This window comes from Epinephelus lanceolatus, chromosome 16 (assembly GCF_041903045.1).
Source record: "Epinephelus lanceolatus isolate andai-2023 chromosome 16, ASM4190304v1, whole genome shotgun sequence".
NCBI classification, from domain to species: Eukaryota; Metazoa; Chordata; class Actinopteri; order Perciformes; family Serranidae; genus Epinephelus; species Epinephelus lanceolatus.
Window position 1 is genome coordinate 830,537 of NC_135749.1, and position 21,964 is coordinate 852,500.

General features: G+C 49.1%; 3 protein-coding genes and 1 long non-coding RNA gene across 24 annotated transcripts in view; 1 reads left to right on the plus strand and 3 right to left on the minus strand.

Moving 5' to 3' along the window:
• Positions 1-9: 9 nt before the first annotated feature.
• LOC117264005 (uncharacterized) lies at positions 10-5,247 on the minus strand. The gene is made up of 2 exons (XM_033637794.2): positions 4,837-5,247; positions 10-2,309 (listed from the first exon to the last, which is right to left on the minus strand). The coding sequence occupies exons 1-2, from the start codon at positions 5,195-5,197 to the stop codon at positions 217-219; spliced, it is 2,454 nt and encodes an 817-aa protein (XP_033493685.2). The 5' UTR covers positions 5,198-5,247; the 3' UTR covers positions 10-216.
• A 198-nt stretch (positions 5,248-5,445) lies between these two features.
• Positions 5,446-10,862, minus strand: LOC117264009 (uncharacterized). The gene is made up of 2 exons (XM_033637798.2): positions 9,967-10,862; positions 5,446-9,738 (listed from the first exon to the last, which is right to left on the minus strand). Exons 1-2 carry the CDS (start codon positions 10,256-10,258, stop codon positions 8,222-8,224), a joined length of 1,809 nt encoding a protein of 602 aa, XP_033493689.2. The 5' UTR covers positions 10,259-10,862; the 3' UTR covers positions 5,446-8,221.
• Positions 10,168-13,925, plus strand: LOC144467366 (uncharacterized). The gene is made up of 3 exons (XR_013493609.1): positions 10,168-10,298; positions 12,264-12,363; positions 12,557-13,925. It is a non-coding gene; the product is annotated as an uncharacterized LOC144467366 (long non-coding RNA).
• LOC117264002 (regulating synaptic membrane exocytosis protein 2-like) overlaps positions 11,398-21,964 on the minus strand; it is a 28,556-nt gene continuing 17,989 nt past the window's right edge. For 4 of the 21 annotated variants that reach the window (XM_078175770.1, XM_078175769.1, XM_078175768.1 and 1 more), the window contains 12 exons: positions 21,676-21,744; positions 21,411-21,546; positions 18,898-19,065; positions 18,176-18,285; positions 15,717-15,739; positions 15,529-15,620; positions 14,644-14,822; positions 14,406-14,541; positions 14,165-14,277; positions 12,523-12,624; positions 12,244-12,383; positions 11,398-12,095 (listed from right to left, as the gene is read on the minus strand). In XM_078175770.1, the coding sequence (XP_078031896.1) occupies positions 11,907-12,095; positions 12,244-12,383; positions 12,523-12,624; positions 14,165-14,277; positions 14,406-14,541; positions 14,644-14,822; positions 15,529-15,620; positions 15,717-15,739; positions 18,176-18,285; positions 18,898-19,065; positions 21,411-21,546; positions 21,676-21,744 (1,457 nt within the window). In that variant the 3' untranslated portion in view covers positions 11,398-11,906. Of the gene's footprint in view, positions 12,096-12,243; positions 12,384-12,522; positions 12,625-14,164; positions 14,278-14,405; positions 14,542-14,643; positions 14,823-14,998; positions 15,146-15,528; positions 15,621-15,716; positions 15,740-16,037; positions 16,116-16,235; positions 16,278-16,496; positions 17,115-18,175; positions 18,286-18,897; positions 19,066-19,353; positions 19,414-19,578; positions 19,654-20,477; positions 20,529-20,651; positions 20,760-21,410; positions 21,547-21,675; positions 21,745-21,964 lie in introns of all 21 variants that reach the window. The other 17 variants (XM_078175749.1, XM_078175750.1, XM_078175752.1 and 14 more) reach the window with 12 other exon arrangements.

Here is a 21,964-nt window from a genome sequence, read left to right on the forward strand (position 1 = left end):
GAAGGAATCTTATTTTGAAAGAGGCAGATTTATTTCTCCTGAACTTCCTCCACGTCACCAGTAAGCATGTTTATAAAAACAACAAACAGCTGAAACAATCAGTAGATTAATTGATTGATAAACGTCAGATCAGTTCATAGAGCAGTTCATAGAGCAGTGGGCCTCACAGCAGTGTTTGTACTGGGTTATAAATCAGTCCAGTCTGTGGTCTGAGGCTTAGAGCTGGATGAAGTCCGGCTGCAGAGCGTCCTGCCTCCTGATTGGCTCTTTGCCGAGGTCGTGTGCATCCAGGTGAACCTTCATGTGGACGTCTCGGGAGCGTTTCTCCTGGTAGCTCTTTCCACAGACGCAACAGGCGTACGGCTTCTCGCCACTGTGCGTCAGCAGGTGTTTCTTCAGGTCATTCTTGGTGACGAAGGCCTTCCAGCACAGATGGCAGCTGAACGTGCGCTCCTTCCTGTGGAAGCGCACATGCGTCTCCAGGTAACCTTTGGTGCTGAAGCTCTTGTTGCAGAGGCCGCAGCTGAAAGGCTTTTCGCCGGTGTGCGTCAGCGTGTGGGCGTTGAGTCCGCCCACCTGCCTGAAGGCCTTCCCGCAGACACGGCACTGGAACGGCTTCTCGCCCGTGTGGATCCTCTTGTGGACCTCCAGGACGTGGACAGATGCCAGGCTCTTCCCGCAGGTCTCGCAGGAGACGCGGGTGGTTGGTTTGTTCCCGGTGTGGTTCCTGATGTGCGTTGTCAGGGCGCCGTTATCAATGAACGTCTTCCCACAGAACTCACAGATATATGGGCGCTCCCCGCTGTGGATCCGCTTGTGGCGCCTCAGGGCGCCGGGCCGCGGGAAGGACTTCCCACAGATGGCACAGCGGTAGGGTTTGATGCCGGTGTGACTGCGCATGTGCGTTTCGATGTTCTGGTAGGTCTTACCGCAGATGTGACAGATGTTCCCAGCATCCCTGTGAGTCAGCAGGTGGTCTGTCAGTGTCTCTGTCGGCGGTAAAGCCTCACCGCAGATGCCGCAGGTGGACTCTGCTGAGTGACTCTTGGCATGTTTCCTCAAACTTCCTTTACTCTGAAAGGACTCACCACAGACCTTACAGCTGTAAGTCGCCACCTTGGCGTTCTCCTCTGAGCTCGGACTCTTCTCCGTCTCAGACTTTAGACTTGGAGCATCCGCCAGTGGCTCGGTGTCCTCATCGATGTGGCTCCTGATGTGAGTCTTTAAGGCACTGCTCTCGATGAATGTCTTCCCGCAGTGCGGGCAGATGTGTGGCTGCTCACCACTGTGGATCCTCTTGTGGCGCCGCAGTGCTCCGGCTCGGGGGAAGCGCTTGTTGCAGACGCTGCAGTGGTACGGTTTGTTTCCTGTGTGGCTGCGCATGTGCGTTTCCATGTTCTGGAACGTCTTGCTGCAGACGCCGCAGGTCCCACTGGTCTCTCTGTGAGACCGCAGGTGAGTCAGCAGGGCGTCTGGTGAGTCCAGCGTCTGTCCGCAGACGCCGCAGATGCTCCGAGCATCCCTGCAGTGCGTCTCAGCATGTTTCCGCAGGAAGCCGCGGCTGTGGAAGGAGTCACCGCAGACTCTGCAGCACAGCGATGATGACCTCCATCCATGTCTGTCAGTCTTCGCTCCAGGCGTCTCCGGCTGAGCGTCCTCGCCCTCGCTCTGGTCTCTGTCGTCTTCGTGGGTCTTCAGGTGATCCTGGAGCGGCTGCTGTTGGCTGAAGGTCAGTCCACAGATGGGACAGATGGCATCCGTCCTCCGGCTGTGAATCTTCTTGTGGCGCCGCAGTGCTCCGGGTCGGGGGAAGCTCTTGCCGCAGACGTCGCAGCGGTACGGTTTGACTCCTGTGTGACTCCTCATATGCGTGTCCATGTTCTGAAACGTCTTCCTGCAGATCTCACATGTCCCCCCACCACCGCTGCCGGTTTCTCTGTGAGATCTGAGATGTTGGACCAAACTGTCTGAGGACTTGACTTCTTCTCCGCAGACGCCACACCGCGGCCCGTCTGAGTGCGTCTCTGCGTGTTTCACCAGGTTCCCTTTGTGGCGGAAACTTTTTCCACAGATGATGCAGTAGTGAGTTGCTGCCGCTGCTGCGGCCCCTTGATGCCTCAGCCGTCCTCCCATTGTCCTGTTTGTGTCTTTAAGAGAGGACGAGTCATCGCCGCCACTCCAGTCATCGTCGCTGTCAGCTGCTGAGACATCTGAGGAGGCGGAGCTGGCCAGGGTCATGGGGAGGCGGGCAGGGTCGACCTCAGATGGCAGGCGGTGGTTCTTAGGGGCTCCAGACGTCCTGATGCCATCTAGAAGAAAAAGAGATTGTTAAATGTCTGAAAATATTGTTAAAATTAAAAAGAAAAATTAAATAAAATGTCAGAAAAAATGTGAAGAAAATGTTCAAGAAATATAGTTGTAATTTCAGAAATAAATGTTAATAAAATGTCAGGAAAACTGTTAAAAAATGTAAAAAAAAAAATGTTGCTAAAATGTCCAAAAAGATTTCATAGATTGTGGGAAAGGATTCCTTAAGTATAAGACAAAGATTAGGAGAAAACCTTAAATAGTTAAGTGAAAATTTTAAGGGACCTGAAGATCTGTTTGTAAGAAAGCCTTAACATGGACTTTCAAGGAGACCTATTGCGCTTTTTTCAGGGTCATATTGATATAAATATGTAATATTGGGGTCTAATGGAACAGATGTATGTGCTTTAATGTTCAACACACACATTATATGTCTTACACTGCTCACTGCTGCAGCACCTCTGTCTGAAACGCTGTGTTTGGGCTGATGTCCCGCCTCCCCAGCAGCCCAGTCTGCTCTGATTAGTCAGCTCGCTCAGTCTCAGCCGTCGTCATTTTCAATATAAGTGAAGAAACACGAGCCAATAGACTGCGAAACAGCTTCGAAACAAACACTGGAGCTGGACGTTTCTCCTCAGTGGTAAGTTTTTATTTTGTAGCCGTCTTATATTTCAGCTGTAACAATTAGTGTTTGGTAGATTATTTCTTTGTTGTAACGAAGCTTCTTCTCAATAAATCTTATACCGTTGGAAAGCCTGTTTATTTCCCTTTTAAATGGTGCCACATTTGTAAGGAGCATGCATTTGTGGGATGAGCCCATGAAAAATTTGCCAAATCTTCTCTGCCAATGCCAAACAGCTTTTTTTTTTGCTGTTGACTCTTGTTTTGAGCTTCTGGAACCTGAACATGTGGAGGAACGTTATGTTGAGCAATGAGTCCAGATTCTGTCTGCAGCAGTTGGATCGTAGGGTCAAAGTGTGGAGAAGACACAGAGAACACTTTACTGACTGCTGCACCGATAGAGTAACATCTTTTGGTGGAGGCAGTGTGATGGTGTGGGGCGGCGTCTCCCTCACTGGAAAAACAAAGCTTGTCATCATTGGAGGCGACCTCATTGCAGAGATATCGAGATGAAATCCTGCAACCAGTGACAATCCCATATCTCCACAGTCTGGGACCAAACTGTATCCTCCAAGATGACAACGCTCGCCCCCACAGAGTGGAGTTTATCAGAGACTACCTCCAGACTTTGGGAGTGGAGAGGATGGAATGGCCTGCCAGCAGTCCTGACCTCAACCCTATTGAACACTTGTGGGATCAGCTTGGGCGTGCTGTTCGTGCCAAAGTTACCAACACAACCACGTGACACATGCTGGTTGAAGAATGGGATGCATCCAACAGCAGTGTGTGACCAGGCTGGTGACCAGCATGAGGAGGAGGTGCCAGGCTGTTGTGGCTGTGTATGGTTCCTCCACACGCTACTGAGGCTCCTGTTTGTTCAATGAATAAACTGTTAAATTGCCAAAATGTCTCGTTTCTTCAGACGTCAATCATGCAAACAAGAGTCAACAGCAAAAAAAAAAAGTATCTTAAACTGATATCGCACCAAATGAAAACAGCCAACATCTAAAATGTTAAACAGGGTTGTTGTTCTCAGCAGACCAAACATACCAACTACAATGTTTAGTAAGGATACAGTGAACGGCCTCCATGTGACAGAGCTCCAAGTGATAAAACACGTTGTACATTTTCCATGAAACGTTTGATAAAAGCTGATTCACAATCAAACTGCCACATGTTGACAAATAAACGCAGGTCTGTTTGCTGCCTGTCAGATAATCGCTCGAGCTAGCTGCAGTTAGCTGCTTAGCTCGAGCATCACTCATAGACATGTTGAAACTTTTGTCAATATGGACATGCTTCTGTTAGACTCTCCACAACTCGGTCCTTAAATTCATCTGACTGAGACTAGCAGTGTGACTCACTGGACGCCGCACAGCCGGTTAGCCGAGGCCTACAGCTAAGCACTGGGTGTTAGCTCCTACAGCCATCTACTCCACACTTCAACACTCTGTAGCAGCTTCCTAGTTTGTTTTTACACAACAAAGTCACAACTCATAAAGCACACTTACAGGCTGTGATCCCCAGTCTCCAGAGGCAGTGGGGCACTGTGTGCGCTAATAATGTTACACTGTGATGTCATAAAGTCACGAAAATAAAGGCAGGAAATTCAAACAAGCTGTTTGAGGCAGGTCAGGAGCTGTGTGTGTTTTTACTGAGCAGCACAAACATGTTTTATACACTGAAGAATCTCAACAGGTCCTCAGGAGTCCTGGATCAGAGGCAACCGGCCCTGCTTGTGTTTGATGAAGACGTTTCACCTCTCATCCCAGAAGCTTCTTCAGGTTACCGTGGTGCCGATCACAGGTCCTCTCTGATCGATACCTCTGATCACCTGTATGAGACCTCTGGTTACCTAGCAACAGTCAGCTGTGTGACGTGTCTCCGTCATGGCGGTGTCACACTCACCTGTCCGGGTCAGTCGGACCACCGGGTTCAGCACCGCCTCCAGCAGCCGGCTCTGCCGCTCCACCTGCCGCCGGTACTCCTCCACCTCCCGCTCCAGCAGCCCAACGATCCGCTCGGTCGCCGCCGCCAGCCGCTCGGTGAGGAGCAGCCGCAGCAGCTGCAGCAGGCGCGGGGAGCCTCCGCCGGAGCGGCCGCTCCGCTTCTCCAGCACCTCCAGCACCTCCTCCCCGACCTGGGTGAGCTGCTCCGACACCGACACCGTCAGAACCCGGAGCCCGCAGCGCGGCGGGACTTCTGTCAGAGACATCCCAGTATTGAGCTCCGTCCACCGGGCAGCAGGAAGGAAAACAAGACGGAACATATCCGGGTGACCGGGGTCACAACGAGGGAGGCTGAGGAAGCTGCCGCCTGCTGGACCGGAGGACACACTGCAGGCTGAGGACGCCACAGAAAATGTCAGGAAAAAAATAATAAAATGACGGTAGAAATGTTAATAAATGGTTAGAAAAATGTTAATAAAATGTCGGGGAAAAATTCAAAACTTGTCCAAAAAATGTTCATGAAATGTCGAAAAATATGTTGATAAAATGTCAGAAGAAATGTTCATATGTCAGTCAATCAACATTTATTTCTATAGCCCTTTACAAAACCCAAAGGTACCCAAAGTGCTTGACAACAGTGTCAAATAACAATCAAAGTACATGAAGTAGGGCGGCACGGTGGTGTGGTGGTTAGCACTGTCACCTCACAGCAAGAGGGTTGCCGGTTCAATCCCGGGCGTGGGAGCCCTTCTGTGTGGAGTTTACATGTTCTCCCTGTGTCAGCGTGGGTTTCCTCCAGGTGCTCCAGCTTCCTCCCACAGTCCAAAGACATGCAGGTTAATTGATGACTCTAAATTGTCCGTAGGTGTGAATGTGAGTGTGAATGGTTGTCTGTCTCTATGTGTCAGTCCTGTGATAGGTGAACCCTGCGACCCTCAAGAGGATGAAGCGGTTAGAAGATGAATGAATGAATGGAGTACATGAAGTACCACACACACACACAAAATGTTGGGAAATGTTAATTAAATGTTAGAAAAATGTCAATAAAATAAAACTTCTGAAAAAATGTAATAAACATTTTAAGGGAACCTGAAGGAGAAGACTTTATTTTAATAAAACTTTCCTGGACTTTCAGGAAAATCTCACCTTAAGGGTTTCCTTAAGTATAAGACCAAGATAAGGAGAAAACAGAGAGGAGATAAAAAAACAAAGTGAATTAGCTGTTTATTAGTGGGATAAATATAAACCAGTGTTTGCCCAGTTGACAGCGCTAACATTAGCATGCTAATATTTTACCTGTTTACACAGGTAACACAGAGTCAGGTCGACCGGTAGGGCAGCAACAGTACATGCGGCTACACTAATGTTATTATTATTATTATTATTATTATTATTATTATCATTATTAATATTATTATTAGCATTATTGTTATTAACATTATTGGCATTATTAGCCTACACATGTGGTCAACGTTGTGTCTGTGTCACTCTGCAGTTACTCGGCAGTGGAGGTTTCTGTGAAGTGCTGTAAAGTTTAATTGATTAAAAACACACATTAAACTTTTAGCCTATTTTAGCCTAGCAGCTAGCGGAGTTTTCCTCATATGAAGCAACATTTAAGAAAGGTAAGGTTACAAAATTCAGCTCCATTACAGCTCACAAGGTTCACTGGCAAAACAACTGTCTTATACTAAACACATTTTCCGAACAAATATAACACGCCAACTTTATTAGCACACATCTGTGGCATTTTACGTTCTATAAATTAGCCTAGCAGCTAGCGCAGATTTTCTTTTTTCTTTAAGATATTTTTTTGGGCATTTTGCCTTTAATTGATAGGACAGTTAAGTGTGAAGGGGGAGAGAGGGAGGGGATGACATGCAGCAAAGGGCCACAGGCTGGACTCGAACCCGGGCCGCTACGGCAACAGCCTTTTACATGGGGCGCCTGCTCTACCACTAAGCCACCGACGCCCCTAGCGCAGATTTTCTTAAGTAGTTTGCAGTAACGTAACTTGATGCTATGGACACATTGTCGTTGCCGTTAGCTGTTTGCAGCTAGTTAACATTAGCTGTTGCCTGTTGGCAGTTGGTGACATAAGCTCTTAGCAGTTAGTGAACATTAGCTCTTAGCTGTTACCAGCTAATCATCTTTAGCTGTTAGCAGTTAATTAATGTTAGTTGTCAGCTGTCAGCAGCTAGTTACCATTAGCTGTTAGCAGTAAGTTGATGTTAGCTGTTAGCTGTCAGCAGTTAATATCCATTTGTAGCTAAGTAACATTAGCTGTTAGCTGTTACCAACTAGTAAACTTTAGTTGTTGTGAGTTAATGTCAGCTTTTAGCTGTCAGCAGCTATTTACCATTAGCTGTTGGCAGCTAGTTAACATAAGCTGTTAGCTGATGGCAGTAGGTGACATTAGCTGTCAGCAGCAAGTTACCATTAGCTGTTAGCAGTTCTTTAATGTTAGCTGTTAGCTGTCACCAGCTAGTTGTTCCTGGCCTCATATGAGAAGAGGAAAAGTCTGCTAGCCACTAGGCTAATTTATACAATGTTAATTGCCATAGGCTTGTGCTAAAGACATTAGCATGAAACTCCACTGCTGACTACTGTTCTGGAGGTGCAACACAGACATAGCGTGAGCCACATGTGTAGGCTCAGGCGTCGACTCTGCACACAAGTTTAAAAACGTCTTTTACATCACCACTCGTTCAGCTGTTACTGCTCATAACGCCGTCCCGACCCAACAACACTGCTGTGAAGATACTGCGGCCACCCTCCAGTCTCCTCCCAGCTAGCCCCACTCAGTAAGAGGATCTATTTTGCCCCAGAAAGACCCACTTTAGCATCATTAACTACTGCTAGCTCTGTTAGCATAGATGGACAACTGACGGTGTTGACGTCTTCCCCGTCTTATAGGCCGTCTGACAAAAAGGTTAACTATCCCTTTAACAGCTGAACGAGCAGCGCAGCTATAATGTTAGCTCCCACCCGATGCATGTGGTGCAAGGTGCAGAGCAGCTAAGACTAACGTCTAGCGGCCGCTGTGTCTCTGCATGTTAGCATAGCTAGCTGCTTTGAAATGTGATGCTAAATCTTGCTGACTCAGTTGAGCCAGGGACTGAAAGGAACGGTGTCGGGTTAGCTAACATGTAAGCTATACTGTAGATAATCAAATGTACATGCTAACCCTAGCTGAAGTAACCACTAACCATCTTGTTTTATACCTTGAAACCGGCATATTGCTGCAACCCTATGGTTTAAACATGTGACCTGAAACAGACGTGTTGTTTAAAACGTTCCGAGAACCGCATCAGAATGTTTCCTATTAGCGGTCAGTACTCTGTCTACAGTTGGATGAATCCGTGGTAGAAGCTGTCTGTCCTCTGCTGCCCTGAGGTCAGATGATGTAGCTCCGCCCCCGGCTCCTTGCCCACAGCAGCTGCGGCAGCGTGGACCTTGAGGTGTCCGTTGAGCGAGCGTTTGGCCTGGAAGCTTTTGCCGCAGACCCGGCAACTATACGGCTTCTCTCCGGTGTGGATCAGCATGTGTCTCTTCAGGTCCACCTCCTGCATGAAGCCCTTCCCACAAACCTGGCACAGGAAGCGGCGCTCCTTGTTGTGGAAACGGACGTGAGTGTCCAGCGTCTGTTTCTGCGTGAAGCCCTTCCCGCAGAGGCTGCAGGAGAATGCCCTCTCACCGGTGTGGATCTTCAGGTGCGTCTTCAGGTTGCCACTCTGGTTAAAGCTCTTCCCGCAGAAGCTGCAGGAGTACGGTTTCTCCCCCGTGTGGATCCGCATGTGCATCAGGAGCGCCGCCTGCGCTGGGAAGCACTTTCCGCAGACGTGGCAGGTGTTGCAGATCTCCCGGTGGGAATGCAGGTGGGCGGCGAGGCTGGTGGCGGACTCATACTGGTGTCCACAGAGTCCACAGCGGCACTCCGGGTCCTGTAGGTGAGCCTCCACGTGCCTCACGAGTAAGGTCCTCTTGTTGAAGGCGTCACCGCACACTTTGCAGAGGAAGGACGGCGGCGAGCTGCGATATCTCTTTGGTTTGCAGCCGGTGTCCTTCTGATGAATCGCCATGTGTCGCCGCAGGCTGCGCTGCTTGCTGAACTCCTGGGCACAGATGCTGCAGGTGTGCACCTCCTCACTGCTGTGCTCCCGCATGTGGCGCTCTAAAGACGTCATGTGACAGAAGCAACGGCTGCATTCTTTACATTTGAAGGGTTTCTCAATGGCGTGGACGCGCATGTGCGAGCTCAGGTTGCCCTTCTGGCTGAACTTCTTGCCGCAGACGTCGCAGCTGTACGGTTTCTCGCCCGTGTGCAGACGGACATGCAGCTCCTGCGCCAGGATGGACTGGAAGGTCTTCCCACAGAAGGAGCAGGTTTTACTCCTCTCCTGATGTGTCTGCAGGTGCGCCGTCAGCTCGGCGGCCGAGTCCAAACGTTCACCGCAGAAGCCACAGCAGCAGTCCGGGTCCTTGGCGCAGACCTGCAGGACGTGTTTGAGCAGGAAGCCTTTTCCCTGCAGAGAGCGTCCACACACGTGACAGCTGAAACTCTGAGCAGGGGTGGACCTCTTCCGTTTGTTTTTGACCGCGGCGAGCGGCGGGCGGCCTCTCTTCTTTCTCCTCACAGGTCTCAGAGTCTGAGTCTGTACAGTCCAGTCTTCCTCTGGAATGCCGTCGCTATGGACGTCCGAGCTGCTGGGCGAGCAGGGCGGATGGTAGGTGGGGGAAGCAGAACGAGGCGTGGATGGGCAGGAAGCGTCGCTGCCGATGCGCTTGGCTCCGGTCTGGATCAGGTCTGCAGCATCGAGCGGAGGCCTAGAGGTCGAGTGGTGCTGAGTCCACAGAGAATCTGAGGAGACACGACAACACTCTTTTACATGTCATAACGAGCCAGGAGACACACACAGATACACACAGACATGATAATATCGTATCGTGGGTCCTCTGGTGACTACTGCTGCCTACAACCTCTTTAAACGACTCCTGTTGATCAACAGTTTGTTGTCACTGTGAGAAGCAACAGGAAGAACTTTAAGAGGACTTTTATTTTGAAAGGAAGCGTCTCTCCGGGACTGACCCGCTCGGTGCAGCCGGACTTCAGGCTTCAGCACGGCATCCAGCAGCCTCCTCTGGCGGCAGATCTCCCGCTCTGACCGCTCCACTCTGTCTTCGTACTCCGCCACGGTTTCCTCCAACAGACCGACGATCTCCTCCGCAGCCGCCGTTAACCGCTCGGTGAGCAGCGCTCTCAGCTCCGGGATCTCAGCCGCTTCTCTCGCTTTCTCCAGCCGCAGCAGGAAGTCTTCAGCGGCGGCGCTGATCCGCTCATGGACCGACACCCGCAGCAGCTGCACGGCGCACATCTTCATCCGTGTCTGCGGACAAAGACAGAGAGACAGCGGTGGAGACGTAAACACACACACACACACACACACACACACACACACACACACACACACACACACACACACACACACGGGGTTCCGCGTCGACGACACTTCGCTTGGACCACAGCAAAGTGGCCAAGCGAACAGCGAACCCTGCTGGAGCGGAGGGCGAACTACCGTCGGATTAATTTAGATTTTTAATAATTTAATATTTATTTATTTAATACAAATTACATTGGGCCATAAAAATGAAATAAATTATTATTCTTGTCATGTTTTTTTTTTTCTGGTGAATATTTTTCAAAAAAAAGAAAAATGAGAACATGTTCTGAGTTAGAAAACCTGTACTTGTCTGCAGAACCTAAATCTGATCAGTGATACCTGTAGAGTCTTAAAGAACCTGGTCTTGACAACAGAACCTAAATCTTGTCAGTGGAACCCAAAGAATCTTTAAGAACATCGCCTTGTCAGCAGAACCTGGATCTATTCAGTGATACCTGTAGAACCTCAGAGAACCTTGTCTTGTCTGCAGAACCTGAATCTTGTTAATGACACCTAGAGACCCTTGGAGAACCTTTTTTGTCAGCCAAACCTTAAACTTGTCAGTGGAACTTGTAGAACCTTAAAGAACCTGGTCTTGTCTGCAAAACCTGAATCTTGTCAGCAACACCTGGAGAACCTTGTTATATCTGCAGAACCTGAACCTTGTCACTGACACCTACCCACAGAACATTGGGAAACCTGTAGAACCTTGGAGAACCTGTGGAACTTTTGAGAACCTGTAGAACCTTGGAGAACCTGTGGAACTTTTGAGAACCTGTAGAACATTAGAGAGCCTGTAGGACCTAACAGAACCTGTAGAAACTTACAGAACCTGTAGAACCTTGAAGAACCTGTAGGACCTTAGATAACCTGTAGAACCTTGAGGAACCTGTAGAACACTAGAGAACCCATAGAACCTTTAAGAACCTGTAGAACCTTGGAGAGCCTTAGAGAACCTATAGAACCTTGGACAACCTGGAGAACCTTATAAAAACTTGTAGAACCTTGCAGAACCTGTAGAACCTTGGAGAATCTGTGGAACCTTAGAGAACCTGGTATTGCCGGACCTACAGAACACATTTTCAGAGAGAATCTTTTTATTTCATGTTCCATAACTTTTTTTCACAGTTGATGTTTTTTTTATGTTCTAATGTCGTTCCATGCAAAAACATAAAGAACCATGTTCTGTGTCTCCATGGAAACGATCAGGTGACAGTCTATGGTTCCTGGACATGCCACTAACAGTCACAGGACTCCTGAGGAGCTGCTGTGATTGGCCAGCAGCTGCAGATCGCATGGCCTCTCCTGTCGTCCTTTGCTCTGTGGGCCCATCCTCATCTGGGGGGGGGGGCGGCGGCATTTCCCTTTTTCAGAGTCGGGGGCGCGGAGTCTCCTTCCTCCTCCCGGTGACATCATTGTGACGCTGTTATGTCATCGCTGTGATGTCATCATGCAGCATGCAGCGGCAGAGGAGGATTATGGAACTTTTTTTTAATTTTATTTTTTTAAAGGCTCCGCCCGGTGACAGCGTGTCCCCCTCCTGCCCCCTCCTGACCTGTTGCTATGGCGATACAGTTGGTCCCGGACATTATGACTTGGAGCCCTCAGTCTCCTTGTTGGTCAGCGGTGCCAAGGCGGCATCCACCAATGAGGTGGCAGGAAACAGTTTGAACCAGCCAATCACCATGTTGGACAGGTCGAGATCGTCCAATAAGATCTGAGCAGCTCCCATAAAAGATTTATGATCCATCCGACCGTAGTCGCCCCAAACGATGATCTGCAGACACACAGGATATATTTGCTTATATATGTGTTTATATATGTATGTACTTACGTACCTACATACATATATACAGACAAACATATGACATACACATACACAGACATATATAGTTATATAAATATAAATATAAGATGTGACCGACCTGCAGAACTTTGCCTTCAGGGTTTTCTTCAAACTGCAGCTGCTGCTGATAAAGAGGGTCGAGTGTTTTTCTGGCCAGACGAGTTCTTCTCTTCAACACACACTTCCCGTTATCCATCAGGTACACCTTCACATAGGGAGCTACACACACACACACACGCTCATTTAGCCTTCAGCTAACATGAATACTGTTTTCTTGTTTATGTCTTTTTTTTTATAAATAAAGTTCATACAAACATGAAGTTATTTTATATGAATGTGAAATAAATTGTATTTTTACCTGGAGTGTTTTTGTTGCCTTGTTTACCCACAAGTCCCCGAGCTCGGATCACCTCCACGTCCAGACGCTCCTTCCTGTACACCATCCCGATCTGGATGTCACCTAGATAACCACCGAGCAGCCAATCAGAGGAGTTACTGTCATATGATGTCACGGATTCTGACACAGTCTCTGTTTTATGGTGTTATTAATTAATAATAAAAATAATAACAGTTTTTTTTCCTTTAAACTGTCACTGATGGAAAAATATAAACACTAATATATGAATACTAATGTATGAATATAACAAACATATAGCCTTGGTATTAACACTCATGTATAAATATAAAAAAATGTATAAATGTAAACAGTGATGTATAAATGTTAGATATAAATATAAACACTAAAATATAAATACATGTAAAATAAATACAGCTCTGGCTCAGGCTTGCCCTGTACCAGCCCCTAGTTAGGCTGACTTAGGCCTAGTCTGCTGGAGGACCCCCTATAATACACCGGGCACCTTCTCTCTCTCTCTCTCTCTCTCTCTCTCTCTCTCCTTCTCTCTCTCTCTCTCCCTCTCTCTCTCTCTCTCTCTCTCTCTCTCCTTCTCTCTCTCTCTCTCCCCCTCTCTCTCTCTCTCTCTCTCTCTCTCTCTCTCTCTCTCCTTCTCTCTCTCTCTCCCTCTCTCTCTCTCTCTCTCTCTCTCTCTCTCCTTCTCTCTCTCTCTCTCCCTCTCTCTCTCTCTCTCTCCTTCTCTCTCTCTCTCTCTCTCTCTCTCTCTCTCTCTCCTTCTCTCTCTCTCTCTCTCCCTCTCCCTCTCTCTCTCCTTCTCTCTCTCTCTCTCTCCCTCTCTCTCTCTCTCTCTCCTTCTCTCTCTCTCTCTCTCCCTCTCCTTCTCTCTCTCTCTCTCTCTCCCTCTCTCTCTCTCTCTCTCCTTCTCTCTCTCTCTCTCTCTCCTTCTCTCTCTCTCTCTCTCCCTCTCTCTCTCTCTCTCTCTCTCTCCTTCTCTCTCTCTCTCTCTCCCTCTCTCTCTCTCTCTCTCCTTCTCTCTCTCTCTCTCTCCCTCTCTCTCTCTCTCTCTCTCTCCTTCTCTCTCTCCTTCTCTCCTTCTCTCTCTCTCTCTCTCTCCTTCTCTCTCTCTCTCTCTCCTTCTCTCTCTCTCTCTCTCCCTCTCTCTCTCTCTCTCTCTCTCTCCTTCTCTCTCTCTCTCTCTCCCTCTCTCTCTCTCTCTCTCTCTCTCTGTCTCTGTCTCTCTCTCTCTCTCTCTCTCTCTCTCTCTCTCTCTCTCTGTCTCATTGTGTCATATGGATTGCTGTTAATTTATCATGTTGATCTGTTCTGTACGACATCTATTGCACGTCTGTCCGTCCTGGAAGAGGGATCCCTCCTCAGTTGCTCTTCCTGAGGTTTCTACCGTTTTTTTTTCCCCGTTAAAGGGTTTTTTTGGGGAGTTTTTCCTGATCAGCTGTGAGGGTCATAAGGACAGAGGGATGTCGTATGCTCTAAAGCCCTGTGAGGCAAATTGTGATTTGTGATATTGGGCTTTATAAATAAAATTGAACTGAATTGAATTTAAGTGAAAGTTGTTATTTGTATTGTTATAAATAAATGATAAATATAAATGATATAAAGTGTAAATAAAGATTTGATTGGTCATTACCCATAGGAGGCGTGGCCAGAGTCTGCCGTCCAGCCAGCTGGGCGGGGCCTAATCCCTCCAGGAAGCCAGTGAACTGTTTGTCTGACGCCAACTTTACTCCGGGAAATATCAGACTGAAAGGTAAAAGGGAGAGTGGCACATTAAAAGGGGCGTGGTATGTTCAAATGGGAGGGGCATGTTAGAAGGGGGGGGGGTGTAACAGGGGGAGGGGCATGTTGGAGCAGTATGTACTGATTCTTACGCTCCAGGTTTAGGGTCCTCAGCGTCGGGGTCACGGCTTGGCTGTCGGGTGAAACGAGATTTAAACTCGATGGCCAATCCTGTCTCTACACTCCTCTGGACAGGAAGTCTCACCACCTTCTTCTTCTTCTCTTCCTCTGGAGACAGACAGAGAGAGAAGAAGAAGACGTGAAGATTTCAGGGCCTGACGTTGATCCCTGCAGGGCACCTCTATCGACCCTGGTTAAACGGGGACTGACCCTCGGGGTTGAGCTGGGAGGCGCTCTGACTCTTCTTCCCCAGTCCCACCATTCCCATCATCTTTGCTCCGAAACTTGAGCGCCGCTTCTTGTCGTCGTCATCGTCGTCATTTCTCCCGAGCGAACAAATCTCTCCACCAACGCTCGATGACTTCTGGAGCGGAGCTCCGGGTGCCGGCCTGCGGGAGAAGAGAGGAACAACCACACCTGTCAGTCACCTGTTGTGGAGGTGGGGTCTGGAGGTAAAGGGGGGTTGGGGGTTAGGGGGTGTGGTCACAGCAGCAAACACAGGAAGTGGGTGGCGTCATTACTGTCGCTGTCTCCAGTTGGAGCGCCTCATTGGTTGATCTCTTACTTTGCAGGCTCAGGCTCCTCCTCTGCTTCCTCCATTGATTCACACTTCTGCAGTGTAGCTCCGCCCTCTGCTGCCCCCCCTGCTTCCTGTGTTCCCTCTGACCCCGCCCCTGACTCCACTGATTGGCCCTCCAGAGCCTCCGCCTGACTGTCTCAGCGAATGGGAGGAAAGAATGGCAGCATGCAGACAGAAACATGCAGGAAGAGATAGAATAATGAAGAGCAACACATGCTAGCATGCTAACAGAAACAAGAGCATGCTAACCTAAAGAAAAATGCAGGTAACAAACATCATGCTAATGTAAAATACTGTTAGGCTAACAATAGCTAACTTTAGCTACAATTTGCTACCCACCAGGTTAACTGTTCCCAGAGATCTGGTGAAACAGTGTCAGGATAACATTACTAGCTAAACAGCGATGAATATGCTAATAAGATGGTGTTTAAATAACAGTATGTTAATGCCAACATGTGTCATGTGTAGGTGTGACATCATAAACATTTTAATCTGCGATTGGTCACCGGTCTAACCTGATCTTGGGGACAGATCGAGTGTCGCTGGACATGGCCGACACGTCGCTGACATCACTGTCTGATGACTTAAAGGACAGACTGTCCCTCATCTGGAGACACAGACAGAGGACAGAGGTGAGCAGGTGTGTGACATCATCAGTGATGTCATGTATTGTGTGATGTGTCAATGTGTTTCAATTGCTCACCTTTGACAGATCCTTCATTACACCTACGGAGACACAAGAGGAGAGTTTGTTTGTTATTACGACCACTGATCAGTGATGTTATATTTTAGTCTCTGATGTCACAGGAAGTTTTTCAAACAAAGAAGTGGCATCACAACATGAAACACAGCCAATTATCTTCTGGTCCCAGACATCACAGAACGCATCATCAAGACTGGACTTCTGGAGAGTCGAGTGCACACCAAAAAGGAAACAGGAAATCCAAACCCAAGCTTATCCCTTCCTCTAATCACCACATCATCACAAACCAAGGTGTCACATGACTACAGGGGGAGGGGCTACCTCTCTGCGGGTGGGTGGGGCTAACAGTTGGTGCCATACCATTGGCTGTTTTGGTTTGCTGGTCTTCCCATGTGACCTCTGCATCATGATAGAGAAAGAGACGATTGGTCAGATGACACTAACACTCTGAACTGTGCAGGTGATCCGTCTGAAAACACCTGACCAGGATCACCTGATCCACCTGAGAATCGGACTTGCCTTTTCTAGTCCCTCCAGGTGTGGCTGAGCGTCTGTCTGGGTCTGACATGGACCAGTGGGATGTGATGATGTCGGTGTGATGAAGGAAAGATGAACACAAGAATGAATGAATGAATGAATGAATGATGACTGAGAATATCTACCACACATGGATCTACCAGACTACTGGTTCTATTAGTTCTACTGGTTCCACTGGATCTACAGGTGTGGACTAACTGGACAGACTGGTTTACACCCATCAAACCTGTGATATATACAAACCTGGAGTCAGTGGGGGCGGGACAGGTGAGGGGGCAGGTGAGGGTATAGGGGTCGGTGTTGGGGCAGGTGGAGTGGGAAGAGCAGGTCCAGGAGGTGGCACTGATTGGACTACAGAAGGGGCAGGGGCAGGTGCAGGGGCAAGAGCTGGTGCAGGAGCAGGGGCAGGAGTCGGTGCAGGGGCAGGAGCAGGGGCAGGGGCAGGGGCAGGGGCAGGGGCAAGAGCTAGTGCAGGGGCAGGAGTCTGTGCAGGAGTCGGTACAGGGGCAGGGGCAGGAGCCCGGGCAGGGACCGGGGCAGGGGCAGGGGCAGGAGCAAGAGCTGGTGCAGGGGCAGGAGTTGGTGCAGGGGCAGGAGTTGGTGCAGGGGCAGGAGTCTGTGCAGGGGCAGGAGCCTGTGCAGGGGCCGGGGCAGGGGCAGGTGCTGGCTGGGGTTGAGTGGTTCCAGGAGGAGGTGGGGCTTGGATTCGTATAAGAGGAGGTGGCTGATGATTGCCAGGGGGAGGGGTTTGTTTGTGAACAGGGGGTGGGGTTTGTTTGTGAACAGGGGGTGGGGCCTGTTGATGCGGAGTGGGAGGGGCTGCAGCTGTAATCGGTGGTCCTGTGGTGAGTGTGGCCAAAACTGACGGACAGTAGAAACGGAAAAAAAAAGAAAAGATGATCAGACCGATGAAAGAAAACAAACAACCAATGAGATGAAGGATGATCACATGACCTGCTGCAACAGCTAACCATTTACATGGTTTGATATGAGGGCAGATTCTAATAAAACCCACCACATTAAGGTGGAGGTTCTTGGAGGGATCCCTCAGAGACAGCTGGAGGACTCAGCCAGGGAAAATGACATATGCTACTTTTATTAGCTTGCTAATCACCCGAACCAGGACCAAGACCAAGACCACCATCAGGACAACAGGATCACAGTGTGTAAAGATGCACGATGGCTTATGTGGTGGATGGGAGATTTCGGAGGGAGTGGATATTCAGGAACCAGCAGGACCTACTGGCCAACAATGATGAGTGGCTTATGAGCTGGTTCTGACTGCCATGCCCAGTGCTGCTGGATCTCTGCGCTGCATTGGGCCTGATGTTGCTAAGAAGCACCCACAGGAACCAAGCTGTGCCGGTGCTGTGCTGCACAATGTGGCACACCGGAAAAACATGCCACTACCATTTCATGCGTTTCAGTGGCCATTTATAGGCACCTATGGGTGGGACAAGATATCAGGATATTTTTGTGCGTAAGCACTTTCTGCACTAAGCTCTTTGTTCGTACGTCACCTTTCCTGCGCACTGTTTTATAAATAAGGCCCCTGGACAAGGACTCTTCATGGATCCTGGAACAGCTAGAAACACTTTTATGTCAAATGTGCTCAGACTCAGAGGCTAGAGACTCAGACCCTGTGATGATCCTGGAACACTTCCTTGGACCTCGTGGAGGGGCTACATCTCCCAGGCCACCAAGCTCAAACCTTCTAAACCCAAACCCAAACATGTTGCGAGGGTTGGGGGGGGGCTTGTCATTGGGGCTGTACTCGCATCAAGGGGCATCCCCACTAATACCAGGACCAAAGGTAGTTCCAGGTACTGTAACTGTGGCCCCAGATGATCAGCATCATGAACGCTGCTGGCAGGTAGTCAGTTGATCTGACACGTCACCTGACAGGTAACTAAAAGACGTACTTCTCTCCGGTGCTCCTTTGGGCGGGATGATGGGCAGCTGGCGTCCTCGGCGGCTGCAGACTGGTGTTCCCGTTGGACTCGTCTGGGCGGATCCGCCTCGTGGGTTCGCCCTGTCGGAACAAAAACAAGGGACTCAATCTACCAACCTGATCAGAGGGAGGCAAGGCAGCACCTGCAAGGCCAAAGGTCAAACGTTAAGCTAGGCATGCTACGTTAGCTAACAAAAGCTAGTGGCTAAAACTCTTATAGTACTGATGGCGGTGAATTTGCACATGCTAGGATAGTGAAGGAATGACCCACTCTAGTCTTGTTGTGGTTGGCTTGTACTTGTTGCTTCTGTTGGTTAGGTTGGTTGACATTGGTTAGGGTTATGGTAAGAATGACGGGGTGACCCAATCAGAGGCAGAGTAAAGCAGGCCATTCCTTCATTAACCAAGGAAACACAAACTCACTAATGGTCGCTAATGTTAGCACATGTTAGCAAACAAATAGTCAACCAACAAACAGCCAATCAGCTCCAGCATGCTGCCAAACAAATAAAATAGAATATTAAACACATGTAGAAAGAAAATAACACACTGTGAGCCAATCAGGACGCAGAGGGGGAGGGGTTAAAAGAGTAGGGGTGTGGCCATTGTTCAAACAGACGTCATGCTTCTCTGCTTCATTCAACAAACACTGCGGAGGCAGAGCTGCTTTCCTAATGGTCTGGGTCGGATCACCTGGTCAGGGCAGGTGAGGGGGGGGCGGAGCGTCTGGACCTAAAGTGGGCGGAGTCAGCTCTGTCGGTGGAGTGGGAGCGTGCGTAGACGGGTCGGTCGGCCATCGCTCGCTGGTCAGCCGAGCGAGAGCGACTGTAGTAATCCCGCCGGTCCATCCCCCGGCTGAACCTGCACATCACCATGACAACTGTCAACCGTTGTAGCCGTGACAACCACTGCTGCACCTGCGGGAGGGGTTAGTTAGTCACGTCACCGTGACGACTGCCAGGACGGTTGTACCTGTGGAGCGGCTGCGAGGTGGATAAACAGTAAGTCACTTATTTGGCACTACATTTCCCATGAGGCCTCAGTGAGGGAGCAAAGGAAGTAAGCGGTAAGGGAGAAAGGGAGTAAGTAAGACTAATGTCCTCTACACCTACACCTGTCTACCATCCCTGAGTCAAACTGTCCCTTTACCTCAGCAGTTCGTCATCATAAGCGTCCGCTTCATAGGGGAAATCGGGAATGACGTCCTGACTGAAAAACAGAAACACATCAGACACGCCTGCACCTGCACAGGCCACGCCCCCTCAAACTCAGAACCCTCCCTCACTGACAGGAGGTATATCTCTTTCAGTAATACTACGACTGCTTTCAGCCGTTGTCATCCTCTAGCTAACACTACATTACCCATAAGCTCACCTGTAGTCCTCACAGCTCCCATTCATCACGTGGTTCGTCCACGTTGGTCCAGTTTGTGTCGGACCATTAAAATATCTGACACACAGAGAAACACAATGATGACCAAGACACAACTTTTATCCTGCAACTACTACTGCAACTAATGCAACTACTACTGCAACTAATGCAAGTACTACTGCACCTACTTCAACTACTACTGCAACTACTGCGACTGCTGCAACTACTGCAACTACCACTGCACCTACTGCAACTACTGCTGCAACTACTACTGGGAACTACTACTGCACCTACTGCAACTACTACTGCAACTCTGCAACTACAACTACTACAACTACTGCAACTACTACTGCAACTACTGCAACTACAACCCCTGCAACTACTACTGCAGCTAGTGCTGCAACTACTGCAACTAAAACTACTGCAACTACAACTACTGCAACAACAACAACTACTGCAGCTTCAGCTACTGCAACTCTGCAACTACTACAACTACTGCAACTATAATTATGACAACTATTACTGCAACTACTGCATCTACAACTACTGCAACTACTACAACTACTGCATCTACTACAACTACTGCAACTACCACAACTACTGCAACTACTACAACTACTGCATCTACAACTACTACTGCAACTACCACAACTACCACAACTACTGCAACTTCTACTGAAACTACTATATCTACTTCAACTACTGATGCAACTACTGCTGCAACTACTGCAACTTCAGCTACTGCAACTACAACTACTAAAACTACTAAAACTACTGCATCTACAACTACTGCAACTACTGCATCAACAACTACTAAAACTACTGCAACTACTGCAACAACTGCAGCTATAACTACACTATTTAAAGTACTACTGTGGTTGTTCCTTCTACAGCTGCAGTACCTGTCATGGGAATCCAGAGAGGTGGCAACTGACATTCTCCTCATTGGTCTCCTGAATGTTCAGAGACAGACAGTAAGATGGACCAGTACTAAGACCAGGACCTGTTCTGCATCCAGTAAAACCAGCAGTACAACCAGTGCTACAACCAAGACTACAGCTGGTACTGAAAGTTACCTTTCTAGGCTGCTGTACTGGCTGGCGTCAGAGTATGCTCGGCTTAGTTTGGAGCCTCGCAGCAGCCGCACGGCATCTTCGCGGTACAACGGGTACAGAGGGGTAATGCTGGCAACCAGAGGTAAAAGGTTTGGTAGTCAGAAGTCAGTATGTAGAGGGTCAGGGGTTAGGGGGTCAGACATCAGGGAGTCAGAGGTCAGAGGGTCAGAGAGTCAAAGGGCCATGGAGTCAGAGGTCAGTGTATAGAGGGTCAGGAGTTAGGGAGTCAGAGAGTCAGGGAGTCAGAGGTCAGGGCACAGGGGTTTGAGGGTCAAAGATCAGGGTGTAGTGGTTAAGGGGTCAGAGATCAGTTGGTAATGGATCAGAGGTCAAGGCGTAGTGGTTAGGGGGTCAGTAATCAAGACTCGGATGTCAGAGGGTTGAGGAGTCAGAGGTCAGGATGTCAGAGGTCAGAGTGTAGGGAATGGGGGTCATAAGTCAGAGGGTCAGGGAGTCAGGGGTTTGGGGTCAGAGATCAGGGAGACAGAGGTCAAAGGGTTAAGGGGTCAGAGGTCAGGACGTAGGGGTTTGGGGGTCAGTGATCAGGGAGTCAAAGGGTCAGGCAGTCAAAGGACCAAGGAGTCAGAGGTCAGGGTGTAGGGGTCTGGGGGTCAGAGTTTAGAGGGTCAGAGGGTCAGAGGGTGAGGGATGATGAAAGAATGAAGTGGTGTAAAATGAATGTGAGGTCTTTCAGGAAGCTCAGTCTCCTCAGCTGGTTACCTGTGAGGAGGCGGTTGGCTCGGCGACCGTGACCTCATCCTGACCACATCTGATCGAGAGCAGTGATTGGACGACATGACTTGCTCTGGCACTGAGAGGGTGGAGCTGTGAAAATCCCGCCCATTCTGTCTGTAATCTGGACACAAAGGGAAGAGGAGGAGGAAGTTGAACCATCAACCCTGACCAAGAGTCTGGCTCTTAGGACTCAGTCAGACCAAGATCTGAGCTGCAGGGGCTGTAGTGCATGATGGGACATGGAGTTCACCTGATATCACCCCGATTCCGTCTTCACAGTCATAGTCTGAGAACTCACTGTCACTGATCCTCTGAGACCCTGCAGAGACACAGAGAGGGCGGAGCTTTAATCCTGTAAGCAGCTCGTCGGTAATCCTCCACAGGAAGGTCAACTAATCTGACCCACAGGAACCGCACAGGGAGATAAGAACCTCCTGATTCCACACACAAACATTCAACAATAGCTTCATATTTTACCACATAACCTCCCCTGAAACCTCCCTGGGAACACCTCAAGGACTACTGAAACCCCCTTAACC